The sequence below is a fragment of the Scomber japonicus genome, chromosome 15 (genome assembly GCF_027409825.1).
Source record: "Scomber japonicus isolate fScoJap1 chromosome 15, fScoJap1.pri, whole genome shotgun sequence".
NCBI lineage: Eukaryota > Metazoa > Chordata > Actinopteri > Scombriformes > Scombridae > Scomber > Scomber japonicus.
The window spans coordinates 616,543-638,130 of record NC_070592.1 but is presented as its reverse complement, the minus strand read 5'-3'; the positions used below and the strand labels follow the sequence as shown (position 1 = coordinate 638,130).

General features: G+C 43.0%; 1 protein-coding gene across 1 annotated transcript; it reads right to left on the bottom strand.

Moving 5' to 3' along the window:
* Positions 1 to 324: 324 nt before the first annotated feature.
* LOC128374513 (uncharacterized) lies at positions 325 to 17,275 on the bottom strand. Its single transcript, XM_053334782.1, has 18 exons — positions 17,221 to 17,275; positions 14,634 to 14,722; positions 13,873 to 14,094; positions 13,738 to 13,762; positions 13,115 to 13,229; positions 12,664 to 12,916; positions 10,163 to 10,198; positions 9,906 to 10,062; positions 7,267 to 7,354; positions 7,078 to 7,140; positions 6,584 to 6,783; positions 6,340 to 6,471; positions 5,951 to 6,135; positions 5,687 to 5,817; positions 5,006 to 5,251; positions 3,747 to 3,909; positions 3,351 to 3,428; positions 325 to 381 (listed from the first exon to the last, which is right to left on the bottom strand). Exons 1-18 carry the CDS (start codon positions 17,273 to 17,275, stop codon positions 325 to 327), a joined length of 2,295 nt encoding a protein of 764 aa, XP_053190757.1.
* Positions 17,276 to 21,588: the final 4,313 nt, after the last annotated feature.

Genomic DNA, 21,588 nt, shown 5'->3' with positions numbered 1-21,588 from the left:
ACTGATGTTGATGTTTTTTCCCACATCCCTTTATTCATTTATTTTTTTGGTCTTTGATGCTTACACACAAATATAGTAAAGATGAAACAGCTCCATCACATGTCTCAGTGTCATTAAGGCCACAGGTCTGCTTCAGTCACAGTTAATATTTCAATCTACTGATAATCAACATGGACTTCCTCTCAGGATGAACACGGACTTCCTCTCAGGATGAACATGGACTTCCTCTCAGGATGAACACGGACTTCCTCTCAGGATGAACATGGACTTCCTGTCAGGATGAACATGGACTTCCTCTCAGGATGAATGAGACTGAACTGGTGTCTACATCTGAGCATGATCTGATATTAAAGGCACCAGCTGACCACGGCCTCCAGGCTGCTGTTCACAAAAAAACACACTCAATATATCAAAAAGAGATAGAAAGGAAGACGGAAGGAGGGAGGAAGGAAGGAGGAAGGAGGGAGGAAAGGAAGACGGTTATACTGTGGTCTGCATTTGACTGTCTCTGTATCTAACCAGTGGGAGGGAAGGAAGGAAGGAAGGAGGGAGGAAGGAAGGAGGAAAGGAAGACGGTTATACTGTGGTCTGCATCTAACCAGTGCCGACAGGATGGAAGAAATGTCTTCAACGTCTCTGAAAGACTTAGCTGACAGTTCAGAGCACAACGTCTCACTCTTCCACATCAACTGCTTTTAACTTTGAGTTTTTCAGGTTGTGGATGAGGCACGTTTTATGGTGGTTCAAAAAGACAAACTCCACCAGACAGTTTGTTAGTTTTATACAGAAACCACAATGAATGGACAGTAAAGTATATTCATTAATCACTGACTAGTTCACACAAGAAAGACAACACTCCCTTGGGTCACTGTAAACCCTGTAACCCTAACCCTCTGCATCTCTGAGCTGAGCTTTGTGTCAATCATCAGCTGTTTTTTGTTATTTGAGAGTAAATTGATATTCTTGGTATTAAAGTGGTTTGACTCTCAGAGCTCTGATCTCACTGCTGCCATCAGGTGTTTGGCTGCAGTACAACAAGCTGCTCAACAAGCTGTCATAATATATAAAGATGGAGATTAGGAGTGTTGATACTACTGATTAATACTCTGGTTATAATATGTTTTACCTTCACCATCACACAAAGTATAGAATAATAATTAAAAAAAAGGTCAACTGCAGAAAAGTTGCTCTGATGTTTTGGGTCTGAATCATCACAGATCAGTGAGGTGCACTCTGAGTGATATGAACACATGAACCTGACTCAGCTGCTGGATGGAGGAGGTGCACTCTGTGAGATATGAACACATGAACCTGACTCAGCTGCTGGATGGAGGAGGTGCACTCTGTGTGATATGAACACATGAACCTGACTCAGCTGCTGGATGGAGGAGGTGCACTCTGAGTGATATGAACACATGAACCTGACTCAGCTGCTGGATGGAGGAGGTGCACTCTGAGTGATATGAACACATGAACCTGACTCAGCTGCTGGATGGAGGAGGTGCACTCTGTGTGATATGAACACATGAACCTGACTCAGATCAGCCTGGTTGCTCTTTGTGTGAATCACTGAGGACGACACAGCAACATGTTCTGCTAGAGACGTTCCTTCAAAGATTTACTCAGGTTGGTTATTAACAAATGAACACATGATGCACGTGCACATGCTCACATGATGCACGTGCACATGCTCACATGATGCACGTGCACATGCTCACATGATGCACGTGCACATGCTCACATGATGCACGTGCACATGCTCACATGATGCACGTGCACATGCTCACATGATGCACGTGCACATGCTCAGATCTGATAGGAGCTGCATGGCTTCATTCACACAGCTGATCGGATCGTTTCCTGCTCCCAGCCCGACTCAATCAGAGCTGGAGAGGGATCAGCAGTGTTTGGTTGTCACAGCAACAACAACTGAGCAAATCTTTTCAGGGGGACAAAGCAAAAATCTGTAATCACGCCGAAGGTCGAAGCCTGTAGGTCCGTCCGAGTTACCATGGAAACGCCCTGAGAAGACAACCGAAAAACAAACTAGCATTAGTTAGCGGTCCCAGCTGTATGATGTCATGTATCCCAAACTGCAGCGCAATGACATGAATCAGCATGTTAAAAGTTAGCGTTTACCTAATTAGACCAGACCATGGTGATGAAGGCGGGGTTAAAAGTTAGCGTTTACCTAATTAGTCCAGACCATGGTGATGAAGGCGGGGTTAAAAGTTAGCGTTTACCTAATTAGACCAGACCATGGTGATGAAGGCGGGGTTAAAAGTTAGCATTTACCTAATTAGTCCAGACCATGGTGATGAAGGCGGGGTTAAAAGTTAGCGTTTACCTAATTAGACCAGACCATGGTGATGAAGGCGGGGTTAAAAGTTAGCGTTTACCTAATTAGACCAGACCATGGTGATGAAGGCGGGGTTAAAAGTTAGCGTTTACCTAATTAGCCCAGACCATGGTGATGAAGGCGGGGTTAAAAGTTAGTGTTTACCTAATTAGTCCAGACCATGGTGATGAAGGCGGGGTTAAAAGTTAGCGTTTACCTAATTAGACCAGACCATGGTGATGAAGGCGGGGTTAAAAGTTAGCGTTTACCTAATTAGACCAGACCATGGTGATGAAGGCGGGGTTAAAAGTTAGCGTTTACCTAATTAGACCAGACCATGGTGATGAAGGCGGGGTTAAAAGTTAGCGTTTACCTAATTAGACCAGACCATGGTGATGAAGGCGGGGTTAAAAGTTAGCGTTTACCTAATTAGACCAGACCATGGTGATGAAGGCGGGGTTAAAAGTTAGCGTTTACCTAATTAGACCAGACCATGGTGATGAAGGCGGGGTTAAAAGTTAGCGTTTACCTAATTAGTCCAGACCATGGTGATGAAGGCGGGGTTAAAAGTTAGCGTTTACCTAATTAGACCAGACCATGGTGATGAAGGCGGGGTTAAAAGTTAGCGTTTACCTAATTAGACCAGACCATGGTGATGAAGGCGGGGTTAAAAGTTAGCGTTTACCTAATTAGACCAGACCATGGTGATGAAGGCGGGGTTAAAAGTTAGCGTTTACCTAATTAGACCAGACCATTGTGATGAAGGCGGGGTTAAAAGTTAGCGTTTACCTAATTAGACCAGACCATGGTGATGAAGGCGGGGTTAAAAGTTAGCGTTTACCTAATTAGACCAGACCATGGTGATGAAGGCGGGGTTAAAAGTTAGCGTTTACCTAATTAGTCCAGACCATGGTGATGAAGGCGGGGTTAAAAGTTAGCGTTTACCTAATTAGACCAGACCATGGTGATGAAGGCGGGGTTAAAAGTTAGCTTTTACCTAATTAGACCAGACCATGGTGATGAAGGCGGGGTTTACGTCCACATATCTGTTCCTGGCAGATCTGCGTCTTCTCTTACTGCCACCGCAGGTCTGAGACAAAGTTCAAGACAAAGACACAGATGAAGATTTAGATTTCTGATTTGCTATAATATTAGTGGTCTGCAGCTTCATACAGAAAACATATATATATACCATACAGGAAATATTCATGAAAATATAAATACTTTAGCTGGATTCAATTAAAAGGTAGCTACTGGGATATGAGACCATAGAAATCAGACAGTACTAATCATCTGAAATGTGATCAACCCATCATGAGAACATGCTGGCGTGTGTTCAGACTGCAGCTGTTCTGCATGTGTCTGTGGGAGGATTTGGGAAGCGTTGGGGGGGGGGGGGGGGGCGTACCTTGGCGCAGGTGTTGCCCTTCTTCACACACAGGTTGAGTTTGCAGTGCAGGTAGACGTCACCAGACTCCCCAGAGAACTGGAACATGTTGAAGGAGAAGTAGTTGGTCGTTCCCTCTCCGTTGCTCTCCACTTTCACCGTCTTGTCAGCAGAGTCGGGACAGCTGCTCAGAACCAAGAAAACACACCAAACATCAGGAGCTGCATCCAAAGAATCACAGATGCTCCTGAACATCTGGTCTGGGACTCAGTCTGAACTCACTGCTTATCCATACTGCTTCATATTATTCAGTGTTTGCACATTAAAAGCACAATTTAAAAAGGTTATAGATTTGACACATAACCAAAGACATTCACATATATACAGACACACTTGGACCTACATGTACTCATCTACTCATGAATAGAAGTATATAACACATTTGAAGGAGAGTTTGGAAGATAAAAGCTTATAAAGATCTCTGAAAAACTCAGTACGTATAATTGAGTCTTCTTCAGTGTTTCTTCATCAACACTTTCCTGGAGCCTAAAGGCTTTTCAGATGTTGGGTCTGCAGGGTCTCACTGAGATTTTCATGAGAATAGACACACAGTCAAGCAGGTAAACGCCAGGTGCTCTGTGCACGGTAACCATGGAAACGGCTTCTGTGTGCATTACTGCATCCCTGCTGGTACAACTGTATTTTCTTTGTAGGCTATAGCAACATATTAAAATCTATCAGATAACATTAACTACTAACTTTCAAATGAGTTCAGTTAGTGAGCTTGCTCATGTTTACCAGTAACTGTAAAGTGTTTATGTCCCAATAACTATATCAGTCACATATCTCAGTCACAGATAACAAGGATCAGTCTCGTCAGTGGGTTTAAACTGCGTGTCGCGTAGAAAACCACTCAAGACAATTCAACTCAGGCAGCAGGAAGGTGCATCTGTGAGATGAGCTCAACAGTGACAGACAGGACTGTGCCCACTCGCTTCTCATTGGAAATGAATGAATTAGGAGCGTCAATCACTTCCTGTCTGAAAAGGACGGGCACTGGCATAGAGAGCATTTGATTAGACTTTGCCTGATGTGTCAACACTGGCTGTGGCCACTACACTGTGATGTCTGTTAGGTCATCATCAGAGTGGAGGGAAATGTAGTAGGACCAGACTTTGCTTTCAGGCTCAGTAAGTGGAATCAAAAAGCAGGTTTCTTAAAGAGTCCCTGCTTCTTCTTCATTTAGAGCTAACACTGGCTTCCACCTCTGTGTCTCTCACCCGCTCTTGATCAGGGCGTATGTCAGCTTAGCAGTGGGTGATTTGTCGTGGGTCGCCCAGCAGGAGTCGGTCACCACGGCGACCAGTGTGTCATCCAGCCCGGCCGTCTTCAGCTCCATCCAGATGGTCTGGTCCAGCAGGATTTCAGTGCTGGATGACACAGCTTGTGTGCGGCTGGCGTCGGTGAAGGCATTCATGGTCAGAGTGTATTCCCAAGGTCCAGATACAATCGTCTGGGTCACAGAGCTGCAACACACACACACACACACACACACACACACACACAGCATTATGTGTTGTGTAACTGCAGTTAATGAGAATCCTAATAAACTAAACACACTTCAGCTAAAGCCTCCAACAAGTCCAGCCGAGTAAAACTCAACCTGCACATCTTAAATTCAGTTGCAGCACTTTAGATTTACATTCAGCAGCAAACATGAATGTTTATTTTACAGCTGTGAGTCACTTAAACTGTCCACATGAACATGAGTGAATGAATCAAGTCATGTTAAAATGGAAAACTGTTGAATTTGATCCCAAACATTCATGATTCAGCATTTCATAACTCCATTTAAAAAGACCTTAACTTATAAATGATGAGTCATTCATTAAAATGTGAGAATCAATAATTAACTGTTATTGTCAGCTGGTGATTCAGGATCAAACCTGTTGAACACTCACCTGGATTTGATTTTGAAGGACATGGTTTCCTCTTTCGTTTGGTCGTAGTAGCAGGAGAGTTCGATTTTCACTTCATCATGGCGAGTGATCTTGGAGCCAGAGCTGTCCTGAGCAAGGATGTAGTTCTTGAACTTAAAGTCGGGCTGCAGGGTCAAAGGGATACAGACAGTGTTACTGCAGAAACCACACATGGATCACTAACACAAGTTCTGAGAGGCAGAAGGGATCTGACTGAGAGTCCGTTATTAGAGAAGAGATGCCCACCAGGAGCTCTGTCCCACAGGTGTCGCTCTTGAAGTCGAAGGTCACCATGTGGGTCTTTTCGTCAAACCGGCCTGTGCAGGTCTTGTCGTTGAGGTGTAAGACAGAGTAGTCGACGTTCTGTTCCTCCATGAGACAACGAGCCAGGCTGACTGAGGCAGAGTTTTTATCGCAGACGGTCGGCTTGCCTGAACAGCAGGACAGACGAGGACAATGAAACACACATATGTGTAGCACTAAGATTCATACTTTACTAATCAATACGTTTTTGATTCATAATTGATCCACTGTGTAAAAGTGTCTCTAATCTCAACATGGTGTAAACTGTTATATTTAATGCCATATTGTGTCATTTCACATGTGAGACAGGTCTCCCTGTTCAATCTTCTTACCAAAAGTTTTTGCCGTTCTGTATTCGGAAGCAAAACTGGGCCGACAGAGGCAGCTGGTTCCACCGCTGGCATCCTCAGCACAGAACTCATGACCACTGCAGAACGTGTCCTGACAGAAGGCCTTGTCAGAGGCTGAAAGATCAAACACAGATCATTACTTACTAGAGTCAGTCAGTGAGATAAACAGGAATAACAGCTGTTCACATACTGACTCCATGTAAATGACAGTGAAGGACAGTCTTACAGCAGCTGGCCGATGTCCTCCAGTTCTCCACTTTCTTGTCGAGCAGGCTGCAGGCTTTGACGTAGGCCTGCAGGAACTGGCACTTGAGACCGTCCACCGCCGGGTATTTGCACAGAGTGTCGGTGCAGGCTTTGATGTAGGGATCAGGCTTGATGGAGCTGTGGCAGGAGTCGAAGGGAGCCTTCTTCAGGAGATCACACCTGTCATGGGAGACAGAAAGATCAAGTCCAGTCAGACACAAAAATAAGGTCAGTGATAATTAACACGTGTTTGTCATAAAGCTGCTCTGTTATTGGCTTTTATTGCCACTTTTATTGGTTATAGTGTACCGTCTCCTGGCCCGTACGCCCAATTTATATCTGACTTCTCAGAGATTTTATCAAACTTAGTCCTCAGTACTGATAAAGTAATTATAGTAGGTGACTTTAATATTCATGTGGACGTTGATAATGAAAGTCTTAGCACTGCATCAGTTCAGGTGTGTCTCTGCTCACCGTTTAGTCATCTCCGTGCATTCAAACGTATTGCCATCAGTCTCCTTGGTCACTTTGTCACATCTAGGGGGAGACAAAGAGCAGAAGTCAGCAGTGTTTCCCAGGCCTCAGTCCTTCATATTAACACACCAGCACTACTAGTATACATGCAGCCCAGTGATGAGGCAGCAGTCAGTGACCAGGTCTTACTTGTCAGAGCTTAAATCAGCAACCTTCACGTCACTCAGAGTCCGACTGGACTTGCCACATAGACCCGGCATGGTGGTTCCACTTGGTACTGGACAGTTTGAGGAGAGAACATGAGTCAGATGACAGATATGCTAACATTAGCAGCACAGTAAAACAAACATGTCTTAAAATGCAACTGAATCAAATCAGGATGAAGTCAGTAGTGTGCTGTACATGGGCTGATCCAACAAAATGAAATTCATCCTCAACAAATGACAAGAAGCACATGAACACCTCAGTAACCAGAGGGAACATGACCACCTCAGTAACCAGAGGGAACATGAACACCTCAGTAACCAGAGGGAACATGAACACCTCAGTAACCAGAGGGAACATGAACACCTCAGTAACCAGAGGGAACATGAACACCTCAGTAACCAGAGGGAACATGAACACCTCAGTAACCAGAGGGAACATGGACACCTCAGTAACCAGAGGGAACATGAACACCTCAGTAACCAGAGGGAACATGGACACCTCAGTAACCAGAGGGAACATGAACACCTCAGTAACCAGAGGGAACATGAACACCTCAGTAACCAGAGGGAACATGACCACCTCAGTAACCAGAGGGAACATGAACACCTCAGTAACCAGAGGGAACATGACCACCTCAGTAACCAGAGGGAACATGAACACCTCAGTAACCAGAGGGAACATGAACACCTCAGTAACCAGAGGGAACATGAACACCTCAGTAACCAGAGGGAACATGACCACCTCAGTAACCAGAGGGAACATGAACACCTCAGTAACCAGTAACCAGAGGGAACATGAACACCTCAGTAACCAGAGGGAACATGACCACCTCAGTAACCAGAGGGAACATGAACACCTCAGTAACCAGAGGGAACATGACCACCTCAGTAACCAGAGGGAACATGACCACCTCAGTAACCAGAGGGAACATGACCACCTCAGTAACCAGAGGGAACATGACCACCTCAGTAACCAGAGGGAACATGGACACCTCAGTAACCAGAGGGAACATGAACACCTCAGTAACCAGTAACCAGAGGGAACATGAACACCTCAGTAACCAGAGGGAACATGACCACCTCAGTAACCAGTAACCAGAGGGAACATGAACACCTCAGTAACCAGAGGGAACATGACCACCTCAGTAACCAGAGGGAACATGAACACCTCAGTAACCAGAGGGAACATGACCACCTCAGTAACCAGAGGGAACATGAACACCTCAGTAACCAGAGGGAACATGAACACCTCAGTAACCAGAGGGAACATGGACACCTCAGTAACCAGAGGGAACATGAACACCTCAGTAACCAGAGGGAACATGAACACCTCAGTAACCAGAGGGAACATGGACACCTCAGTAACCAGAGGGAACATAAACACCTCAGTAACCAGAGGGAACATGACCACCTCAGTAACCAGAGGGAACATGACCACCTCAGTAACCAGAGGGAACATGACCACCTCAGTAACCAGTAACCAGAGGGAACATGACCACCTCAGTAACCAGAGGGAACATGACCACCTCAGTAACCAGAGGGAACATGACCACCTCAGTAACCAGTAACCAGAGGGAACATGACCGCCTCAATAACCAGTAACCAGAGGGAACATGACCACCTCAGTAACCAGAGGGAACATGAACACCTCAGTAACCAGAGGGAACATGACCACCTCAGTAACCAGAGGGAACATAAACACCTCAGTAACCAGAGGGAACATGACCACCTCAGTAACCAGAGGGAACATAAACACCTCAGTAACCAGAGGGAACATGACAACCTCAGTAACCAGAGGGAACATGAACACCTCAGTAACCAGAGGGAACATGACCACCTCAGTAACCAGAGGGAACATGACCACCTCAGTAACCAGAGGGAACATGACCACCTCAGTAACCAGAGGGAACATGACCACCTCAGTAACCAGAGGGAACATGAACACCTCAGTAACCAGAGGGAACATGAACACCTCAGTAACCAGAGGGAACATGAACACCTCAGTAACCAGAGGGAACATGACCACCTCAGTAACCAGAGGGAACATGAACACCTCAGTAACCAGAGGGAACATGAACACCTCAGTAACCAGAGGGAACATGACCACCTCAGTAACCAGAGGGAACATGACCACCTCTGACTTCTCTGTTAACTATAATGTCAGATTCTGTTTTTATGTTCATGTCATTTCTAAGTTTAGGCTCATTCCAGATTTGCTGTTTCGACTCTTCTCTGGAGATCTTTGAGAGATGCTTTTATTCCCTCTGTCAAGAACACATTTTCATTTCACTACAATCAGCTTATCACAGCCTTACCCCCCCCCCCTCCCTCCAGCCACCAGCATCGTGTACAACATAGCTAGTGTAAGTTGGTGCCATGCTGAATGTGTTTACTGCAACATACAGTCAAATGATGTGTTGTTCATTAATCAGCATCAGCAGCGTAAAGCAACAGAAGACCTCAGTTTGAAAAATGACTTTTATATGATAGTTGTTTATTCTTCTCACACTGAGCCGCCCCTGTCATCCATGTAGGGTTAGGGGTGAGGGTTAGGGGTTAGGGGTTAGGACTTATGGGTTAGGGTTAGGGGTTAGGACTTATGAAGGACGTGTTTGTCTCTACCTTTCGTGTAGATCTGTGCGGTGTAGCCATCAAAGAAGACAGAGGTGCCTTGTTTGGACTTCATCAGCTTGGCGGTGACCCCAGTTTGGTCCTTAGTGAGCTCCACACCGTGATGCGTCACAGGTTTGCTGCTGAGGGTCAGCTCTTGGCCCTTCAGCTGCATCACAGCAGAGGAACACATGGTCAGGAAGGACAGAGGAAGGAAGGACAGAGGAAGGAAGGACAGAGGAAGGAAGGAAGGAAGGGTGATGCGTCACAGGTGTGCTGCTGAGGGTCAGCTCTTGGCCCTTCAGCTGCATCACAGCACAGGAACACATGGTCACACATCACTAACTCACTCAATGCTTCAGTCTTTCTATAAGGTTCATGTGTTTATCAATGACTGATGACGTATTCATGTGTTTATCAATGACTGATGACGTATTCATGTGTTTATCAATGACTGGTGACGTATTCATGTGTTTATCAATGACTGATGACGTATTCATGTGTTTATCAATGACTGATGACGTATTCATGTGTTTATCAATGACTGATGACGTATTCATGTGTTTATCAATGACTGATGACGTATTCATGTGTTTATCAATGACTGATGACGTATTCATGTGTTTATCAATGACTGGTGACGTATTCATGTGTTTATCAATGACTGATGACGTATTCATGTGTTTATCAATGACTGATGACGTATTCATGTGTTTATCAATGACTGGTGACGTATTCATGTGTTTATCAATGACTGATGACGTATTCATGTGTTTATCAATGACTGATGACGTATTCATGTGTTTATCAATGACTGATGACGTATTCATGTGTTTATCAATGACTGGTGACGTATTCATGTGTTTATCAATGACTGGTGACGTATTCATGTGTTTATCAATGACTGATGACGTATTCATGTGTTTATCAATGACTGGTGACGTATTCATGTGTTTATCAATGACTGGTGACGTATTCATGAATAAAAAATAGATTTGTGGTTCAGAAGTTTGGTTTAGAGACTAATGAGAGGAAACTGTGAAGGGTCAGAATATGAACAGTATGTAAAGGTTCAAATGTACTACGGCTGTGAGCTGTGTGTGTACCATGGTGTTACACTGGGAGGAAATGAACTCAGTGTGTGTGTACCATGGTGTTACACTGGGAGGAAATGAACACCGTGTGTGTACCATGGTGTTACACTGGGAGGAAATGAACTCAGTGTGTGTACCATGGTGTTACACTGGGAGGAAATGAACCCAGTGTGTGTACCATGGTGTTACACTGGGAGGAAATGAACTCAGTGTGTGTGTACCATGGTGTTACACTGGGAGGAAATGAACTCAGTGTGTGTGTACCATGGTGTTACACTGGGAGGAAATGAACTCAGTGTGTATATACCATGGTGTTACACTGGGAGGAAATGAACACCGTGTGTGTACCATGGTGTTACACTGGGAGGAAATGAACACCGTGTGTGTACCATGGTGTTACACTGGGAGGAAATGAACTCAGTGTGTGTACCATGGTGTTACACTGGGAGGAAATGAACTCAGTGTGTGTACCATGGTGTTACACTGGGAGGAAATGAACTCAGTGTGTGTACCATGGTGTTACACTGGGAGGAAATGAACTCAGTGTGTGTACCATGGTGTTACACTGGGAGGAAATGAACTCAGTGTGTGTACCATGGTGTTACACTGGGAGGAAATGAACTCCGTGTGTGTACCATGGTGTTACACTGGGAGGAAATGAACTCAGTGTGTGTGTACCATGGTGTTACACTGGGAGGAAATGAACCCAGTGTGTGTACCATGGTGTTACACTGGGAGGAAATGAACCCAGTGTGTGTACCATGGTGTTACACTGGGAGGAAATGAACCCAGTGTGTGTACCATGGTGTTACACTGGGAGGAAATGAACCCAGTGTGTGTGTACCATGGTGTTACACTGGGAGGAAATGAACTCAGTGTGTGTGTACCATGGTGTTACACTGGGAGGAAATGAACCCAGTGTGTGTACCATGGTGTTACACTGGGAGGAAATGAACACCGTGTGTGTACCATGGTGTTACACTGGGAGGAAATGAACTCAGTGTGTGTGTACCATGGTGTTACACTGGGAGGAAATGAACCCAGTGTGTGTACCATGGTGTTACACTGGGAGGAAATGAACACCGTGTGTGTACCATGGTGTTACACTGGGAGGAAATGAACACCGTGTGTGTGTACCATGGTGTTACACTGGGAGGAAATGAACTCAGTGTGTGTACCATGGTGTTACACTGGGAGGAAATGAACTCAGTGTGTGTACCATGGTGTTACACTGGGAGGAAATGAACTCAGTGTGTGTGTACCATGGTGTTACACTGGGAGGAAATGAACTCAGTGTGTGTACCATGGTGTTACACTGGGAGGAAATGAACTCAGTGTGTGTACCATGGTGTTACACTGGGAGGAAATGAACTCAGTGTGTGTACCATGGTGTTACACTGGGATGAAATGAACCCAGTGTGTGTACCATGGTGTTACACTGGGAGGAAATGAACTCAGTGTGTGTACCATGGTGTTACACTGGGAGGAAATGAACTCAGTGTGTGTACCATGGTGTTACACTGGGAGGAAATGAACCCAGTGTGTGTACCATGGTGTTGAGGGATTCAGACTAAACAGGAAACATGAACTGATGATTGCTTTTGGCACATTTGGAACATGGCAGCACAAAAATAGAACAACTTCAACAGCAGGAAGTGAACCTGAAGGTAACTCACCGTAACCCTCCCGCCTTGTTCCAGTTGAATCTTAACATTTGCCTCATCCAGCTGCAGGATCACGTGGTCCAAGAAGCTAACGTCTGAGCGATGGCGGTCCTTGAAGACGGCGTGCAGCTTGACGCCTGTTTCTGACATCAGAGTGTACGCACAGCGATCCGGGACGGAGGCAGACTTACCGGCCACATCGATGACAGTGGAGCCGGTCACCGTGCACACGCCAGGTTTCTCAGGCGGCGGCGACGTCACACACCTGACAGAGGGGAGGGGGGGGGGGGGGGTGGGGGTATATATATATTATAACTCATATATTATATATATATATATTATAACTCATATATTATATATATATTATAACTCATATATTATATATATATATATTATAACTCATATATTATATATATATTATAACTCATATATTATATATGTATATAAGTATAAATATATTTACAGGCCGCTCTCGCATTTCTCCTCACACGGAGTCGTTTTGGACACCGCTGAGGCGCTGCACGTTACAGAGGAGTCATCTGAGCCGCATCCTTTCTTCCCTGGTAGAACAACAGCACCTGCAACACAGACACACCGATCACTGAGCCGCATCCCCCTACCCCCCAACCCCCAACCCTAACCCCCCAACCCCTACCCCCTAACCCCAACCCCCCAACCCTAACCCCTACCCCCTAACCCCCCAACCCCAACCCCAACCCCCCTACCCCCCAACCCCTACCCCCCAACCCCCAACCCCTAACCCCTACCCCCTACCCCCTACCCCTAACCCTAACCCCCCAACCCCCCTACCCCTAACCCCCAACCCCCAACCCCTACCCCCTACCCCTACCCCTATGTGTGTATGTGTATGTGTGTATGTGTGTATGTGTGTGTGTGTGTGTATGTGTGTATGTGTGTATGTGTATGTGTGTATGTGTGTGTGTATGTGTATGTGTGTATGTGTGTGTGTGTGAGTGTGTGTGTGTGTGTGTATGTGTGTATGTGTGTGTGTGTGTGTGTGTGTGTGTACCAGAGTAGCGAGTGGAAAGGCTCCAACCACATAATAAGTAACAACTCCTTGGTCACCAAATGTTCGAAAGGAAATTTGAATCTGTAAACATGAAAAGGAGAAACAGAAATAATTAATAAATAAAATCCTAAATCTTTTAGAAAAGATTTTATTGATTTGATATCAGAGAGATTCAGCTGGACGATGCTCACATAGGAAGTAGAGTCCTTGTAGATCTGAATGCCTGCGAGGCATGGTGATGTCCCTGTGACTTGTGACAGCTCTTTATGAACAACTGATCCTAGACGAACGGATTGTTGCAGAGTGTACCAGACCCCCTTGGTGACACTTTGATCCACCAGAAGACAGTCGTTGTCCTTCGTGTCGCGTTTGCCTTTGAAACACACTGAGAGTTTGTTTCCGGAGAAGTCGACCTGTTAACATCAGAGATACACAACCAATAAATACCTGTTAACATCAGAGATACACAACCAATAAATACCTGTTAACATCAGAGATACACAACCAATAAATACCTGTTAACATCAGAGACACACAACCAATAAATACCTGTTAACATCAGAGATACACAACCAATAAATACCTGTTAACATCAGAGATACACAACCAATAAATGAGTCACGCTGGTGAACGTGCTTCCTCCGTCCTTCCTTCCTTCCTTTCCTTACTTCCATCTGTCCTTCCTCCCTCCCTCCTTCTCTCCTCCCTTCCTTCTTTCCTTCCTCCATCCCCTTTCTTCTTCCTTCCTTCCTTCTTTCTTCCCTTCCTCCCTCCCTCCTTCTGTCTTTCTTTCCTCCCCCATACCTTCCTTCCTTCCTTCTTTCCTCCGTCCTTCCTTCCTTTCCTTCCTTCCTCCCTCCTTCCCTTCCTTCTTTCCTTCCATCCTTCCTTCCTTCCTTCCTTTCAATGAGTGTCCTATAAAGGGTTAAACAGGAAGATTCATCTTACTTACATACACATTCTGGTATTCTTTTCCAAAGAATTTAAAGGGACACGCTTTGATGTCTATTTCAGTGCTGGTGGTTGTAAACTCAGTGTATCCTGTTGAAATGGAGACATGATGAGAGTCGGTTAGTGAAGTGAAGTCAGTCAGCAGGTTGGACCACAGGTAAAAACTGCATAGACTAATGTTAAAGAACAAAGAGCTCTGAGGAGCCTCAGCAACCATGTAGACTCACAGATCAACATTTTAGATCCATAATCACAAACAAGCTGACTCAAAGTTCAGTAACAAGTCAGCTGGACAATGGCCTTCCTGCCTCAGTTCAAATCATTCTTCCTGTTGCTCCTCAGAGTGTCAGATCATCTGATATCAGTCAGGTCTGCTGACCCTAAACTCATGTTGTACATCTCAACTTTCTTATTTGGTCTTTCCTCGCTTCTCGACCCTCACTGGAATCCAAAGTTGTTCCGATCCATCACAACATAACTAGCAGATTACAGATTCAAGTCAAATTCATCACTCCCATATTTTTATTTTCCGATTCACCGTCTAGTTAAAAACCTGTGTTAGCTATCGGTCTGATCAACAAAAGAAGCATAAAGAACTTTCTACATTTATTCAGAATGTGTCTTCATGTGATCTGTTATTTATATTTATATTTAACTATAAGTTAACTATATTTATAGTTATATCAGTTAACTTGAATTATAGGTGAATGAAAGTCATCAAGAAACACATTTTAACACATTTGTATTTTAACATTATTTATCATCATTTCAGTCACACGTAGGGTTGTTAGACTATAACAGGGAACTTAAATGTTAGAAAAAACATCTTGTAGCTTAATCTTGGTTAAATTAACCAGATTTAATGTAAATCCAGTGTAATGCATGCACACATTGATTTTACTCTACATTCATGTTTTTGTTGTTCAATGAAAGAATTGATGAACCCTTACGCCTCACTTAAAAAAGGTTGCTTTGAGTTCATTAGGGACAAAAATGTCAGCGTAAAAAACATCAATGAAATATTATTCATTATTTTCTACGTTCTATTAATTATTTTTTTAAACAAACATCAGTCCTGATAATAAATATCAAATATTCATTTTCAGAATTTTAACCCTTTAAATGCCAGTTTAGTTGCATATAACCTGTTTTTAAAATGAAAAAAAAAAAAATTCTATATACTGAATGCAAAGCGATTAATGTGGGTGGGGGGGGGGGTCCCTAAGGATGTATTATAGACCTATTATATGTGATTGATTCAAATAAAATGATCAAGAAAATAAAAATAAAAAAGCCAAAACTGTAGTTAGAGAGGCACAAGAGTTAAATCTGTAAATGCATTCCAGACTGACTTGCTGTCTTAGTTTGCATGTCTGCTTATAATCAAACTAAATGTTTATATTTATGTTTATATACAGGTGATACAGTTTGTATGAATTACCCCAAATTTACAATTAATTCCCGTTAATTCCCCAGTTTAACTTCCCATGGAAATTTCTGGAAACTTCCTGGAAATGCCTCCGAAATGTTCCGCCCCTTTTCAACCCTCGACACACGTGAGGCTGAAAATCCCTGATCGTCGAGTTTGATACAAGACACGTAATTTCCATTTTCCCTGAAACATTTAGCCTAATTCATAATTTCCAGTGTTCAAAACATACCCCAATAATATTCTGGGTTGTTAAATATAATATAAATAAATATAAAGACAAATAATTAATAAATAATAGAAACACATGAATACTGAGCAGTAGGGGAGAACTTTTTACTTTCCTTTGAATTCCTCATGAACCATAAAGTCAATAAATTCCCTTTTAATTAGTAATGAAAGTCTAAAGTGTCAGGTAGGAATAGAGAGGTCATTAGTTGTCCCTGTGTTATTTTAATGGGGAAAAATAAAATATGTATACAGTCTTAAACAAACATTTAAAATGTTTAGTTTCATTGAAATACAACAAGCTAACAATCTCCTGCACCAAGAGAACATAAACAGGAACAATCATTCCATTAATATTGTTCATTTTCAGCTCTCTGACTGCTCTGAGCTTCACATCTGAAGGAGTCTGACCCTTGTTTGTCTTCCTGACAAAGTTCCTGCTCATTTTGTTCTCTTAAAAGAAAGAAAGAACTAGATATATCACATTATAAATGTAAATATCAACATGTGACCACCAACCCCGAAGACAATGTGACAAGCTTCCCAACTGGGATTTTTCTCTACCAGCAAAGTTAAAAACCACATGTTTTGGTGTAGCTAAGAAAAAAACCTCCCTAACTATCGCTCTCTCTTCATACTTTTTAATGATAATGATGTTTTATTATAAACTCTTTGTGTAAGAGAAGAGAAACACTGAAGAGTTGATATTTACATTTTCACATGAAAACCACTAAAGGTCCGCTCACCTCAGTGTCAAGCAGTTTACTCCAGAAATGATCTCTGAAGTAACATCTCAACTAAATTCTGAAACTTTCCGTCCCGAAACTTTTTAACAGCGCCCTCTAGGGCCCGAGATCTGATGAATGTGACAACCAAGCCCGTTCTCCCCTACACAGAATGAATACACAGTATAAGTCATGTGTGTTCTTACCTGACACATGGCTGACTGTAGCCAGGGAGACCAGCAGCAGGAGGAAGAGGACCATCCTGAAGGAGATCAATCAGCTGACAGAGAGCTGGAGGACACACAGTCACATATCTCTGACATCAGTTGAGTTGACTTTATTTCAGAGTGAGTGTCACAGTGGGAAAAGATCCCATTTCCATCACACATGACATAAATACACAGCACAGCAATCCTTCAGTCTGTCTCTGTATGTCCAAACAGGACATTTATTAAAAATAGATAAAGTAAATACAACTGAGATACAGCTGAAGCATGACAAAAAGAAATACATATAATAAATGGTGGATTAGAGTGGGAGCTTGATCCTTTTTACTGGTTACTGCTTTCAGAGAATCAATGTGATGACATCATTCAACTAAACACTGCTCTGAAGTTTGAGGGAGATTTGGAAATGCTGACGTGTGTATGTGCAATTTATTTACTATATAATTGAATGAATTGTGTCTTTTGCAGCGAGTAGATTCAAGGTCTTTGTTACTTAGCTTCATGCTGTCATCTGAATCACAGAAATATTATCTGTCCAAAGCTTAAGCAAATGTTCACAGTTATATAATAAGAACATTAGCTACTTTTATTCTCTCTTATATTAACCCTTAAACAGGCAGCGTGCACCAGGAGATACAGACTCCTTAACACCTGTTTCAGACCACGATTGGTTAAGATGGTTATTTAATTGTATGTGCCTTGAATTGGGATGACTAGATTGGTAGAATTGAAGCTTGTGGTTGGTTTATACTTTGATAGAAATGATAAAACTAGTATGTGTGATATGAATGAGCAGAGAAATCAAGTATCATGTATAAAGCATTCAGTTGTTTACCATTATGACCATTTTATACCTTAATAGGGACAATGGAGGAGATACGACTCCAAAATATACAAAATATTTTAAAAGTAGATTTGTGGAAATGTTTTATTTTGGTGCACATGAGATAACTAGCATTTTAGTTTTCTCATCTCATTTTCCACTCTTGCCTGTTAAAGGGTTAAATGTACAGCTTTGATCACTGTCAGTAAACCTGCCAATAAATAACACTAGTCCTTTTACTTTGCTGGGTTAGGGTTAGTAAAGTAATACCTTCTGTCTTATGATTGAGCTCTTTCTTGTGCACTCTATGTCCTTTTAATGATGTTAAAGCTAATCATTATTTTATATTTAATGCTCTATCCTAGTATTGTATTTCTCTCTCTTCCTTTTTTTCTGTACGTTGTTTTTATTTTTATTATTATTTATGCCAACTTGCCATAAACACAAACATAGGTGCATATTTAGTTAATGTCAAGATGTCATGACAAAGACAACTTCTGGTCATGTCCCTTTGATTAATGTCAAGATGTCATAACAAAGACAACTTCTGGTCATGTCCCTTTGATTAATGTCAAGATGTCATGACAAAGACAACCCGAACCATGTCAACTTGTCATTACAAACACCAAATGACACTTAACCCTTAAACAGGCAAGAGTGGAAAATGAGATGAGAAAACTAAAATGCTAGTTATCTCATGTGCACCAAAATAAAACATTTCCACAAATCTACTTTTAAAATATTTTGTATATTTTGGAGTCGTATCTCCTCCATTGTCCCTATTAAGGTATAAAATGGTCATAATGGTAAACAACTGAATGCTTTATACATTCTTGATTTCTCTGCTCATTCATATCACACATACTAGTTTTATCATTTCTATCAAAGTATAAACCAACCACAAGCTTCAATTCTACCAATCTAGTCATCCCAATTCAAGGCACATACAATTAAATAACCATCTTAACCAATCGTGGTCTGAAACAGGTGTTAAGGAGTCTGTATCTCCTGGTGCACGCTGCCTGTTTAAGGGTTAATGACAACAGGCGTGAACGTTAATGCCATTGGCATAATGTTTCTGACGCGTTCATGTCTGTGTCATGTCACTCTTATGACCCTCAAGTAAAGTGTTACCACCACATTTAGACAGCCCTCTTGTAGTGTATTTTCTGCTACAGATTTATATTACTCTAATACTAAAAGTTCTGCTTCCTTTAAAAGGCTTAGTATGAACCTTTGTTCATAACAGCCAGAGTCTTCATATAAAAACTGGCTCCAACCAGAATAATGACCATTAATATCTGGGAGCTGTCAAACAGGAAAGGCATTGGAACTGGAATATAAACAACTATAGATTGTGTCCTTTTAAGGATGAAAGCAGAGTGCTCTTGGGAAGATGTATACATGTATGGGGTGTAACTTCAGTATAAAAGATCGTACACGAAGGCAGAAGACAGAGACAGAAGGAAGGCTCCATTGGACTCGGGACACCATTAATTCAGCAACCTCAAATTGATAAAGTTCTGTCTCCACTGACCTAGGCAGGGCTCTGATTGACTGGTAATACCTAGGCAGGGCTCTGATTGACTGGTAATACCTAGGCAGGGCTCTGATTGACTGGTAATACCTAGGCAGGGCTCTGATTGACTGGTAATACCTAGGCAGGGCTCTGATTGATTGGTAATACCTAGGCAGGGCTCTGATTGACTGGTAATACCTAGGCAGGGCTCTGATTGACTGGTAATACCTAGGCAGGGCTCTGATTGACTGGTAATACCTAGGCAGGGCTCTGATTGACTGGTAATACCTAGGCAGGGCTCTGATTGACTGGTAATACCTAGGCAGGGCTCTGATTGACTGGTAATACCTAGGCAGGGCTCTGATTGACTGGTAATACCTAGGCAGGGCTCTGATTGACTGGTAATACCTAGGCAGGGCTCTGATTGACTGGTAATAAAGAAAACTAAAAAGAACTTCGACTTGGTTTTTAATCTACTCTTCTCACTCAAAGGGGTGGTCTATAATTTACCACACTATCTACACACACAATGATTTTAGTGCAAAGAGTTAAAAAAGGAGAAAATGGATCATTCAATTGGAAAATAGTAAAAACTTGTATTTTGAAGTCAGGGCATCAGTTTGAAAGTCCTCTAAAACTTAGCATGAATGTATGCTGTAGTAACTATGGACTCAACATTGAAAGCCCTTCTAGGTCCCTGGTGAGGCTCGAGGGTTAACGATGCGATGGGTAGAGCCATCAGTTCAGAGAGACAGAGATGAGTGGTCAGGGTGTCTTACCTTCTGGAGGATTTCCGACCAATCTGGAGGAGAATGTCTTGTGAGGCTTCGTCACCTACAATGTTTCTATGTCTCCGAGCAGGCGACATATATACAGACAGGGCAGACTGGTGTCACGGGGTTCAGGGTTTGAGGGCGGGTCGTATTTAACGTCATTTTCATACAACGTTAAAGGATATTCATTTTTTTGACATTTTGACAGAACACGCTGCCGCACCTCATCCATCAAAGCTCAGATAGTTTGATGCTGCTCTGCTGCATTCCTCGCAGGTGTCATGGAGTCGGTTCCAGCTTTGAGAAAAACAAGAAACTGTTATGCAAGTAGTTCTTTACGTAACCAGCCAACATATCATCTAACCCTGACCCTTTCCAAGAGTCCTGATTGGCTTTTTGATGAGTTTGAGTTAACAGTGTCCAGGAAGAGAAGCATGAAGGCTCAGAACACTTTACACACAGTTTGGTTCATATGGTCACATGTTGAGCTTCGGTCCTGTGGCAGTAAATCTGCTCGATTACTTAACTTCAGTCTTCATCTTAAAATATGAGACAGAGAACAGAAGTCATCAAACAGCCAACTGGGATCTTTATTCAGCAACAGATACAAACAGCAACGAACGGCAAAGCAGCCCCGAAGCCCGAAGCCCCCCGAGGTCCCCCGAAGCCCGAAGCCCCCCGAGGCCCCCCGAGGCCCCCCCGAGGTCCCCCGAAGCCCGAAGCCCCCCGAGGCCCCTTACAGACCCTTTATACCATTGGTTGCGTGTGGTGTCGTGTGTCATCGTGTGAGTGCACCAGGTCAAGTTGGCATGTTCAGGCTAATATTCAGTTCCTGGAACTCTATTCTTAAATGATGGTGACCAAGATCTCATGGACATGGAGAAACCCTAACCCTAACCCCTAACCCCTAACCCCTAACCCCTAACCCCTAACCCTAACCCCTAACCCCTAACCCTAACTCCTTACAGGGAGCTGATGGAATAAACATGGTAAGGGCTGTTGAGAAATCTACTAACCTTTAACCTCTACTGGTGTCTTCCTCATTCTCCTTTCTGATACACACATGTAGGATCTGCTCCTACATGACAGTAACCATGCTCATTATAAGGCTGCATTTAAAACATTCAACTTCAGATCTCTTTCCCATCATCTGGATTATTCACACAACACTAAGAGTAGTTCCAGATTTAGGCCAGTTGTACCAACTATTATTATTATAACTACTTTCTGAA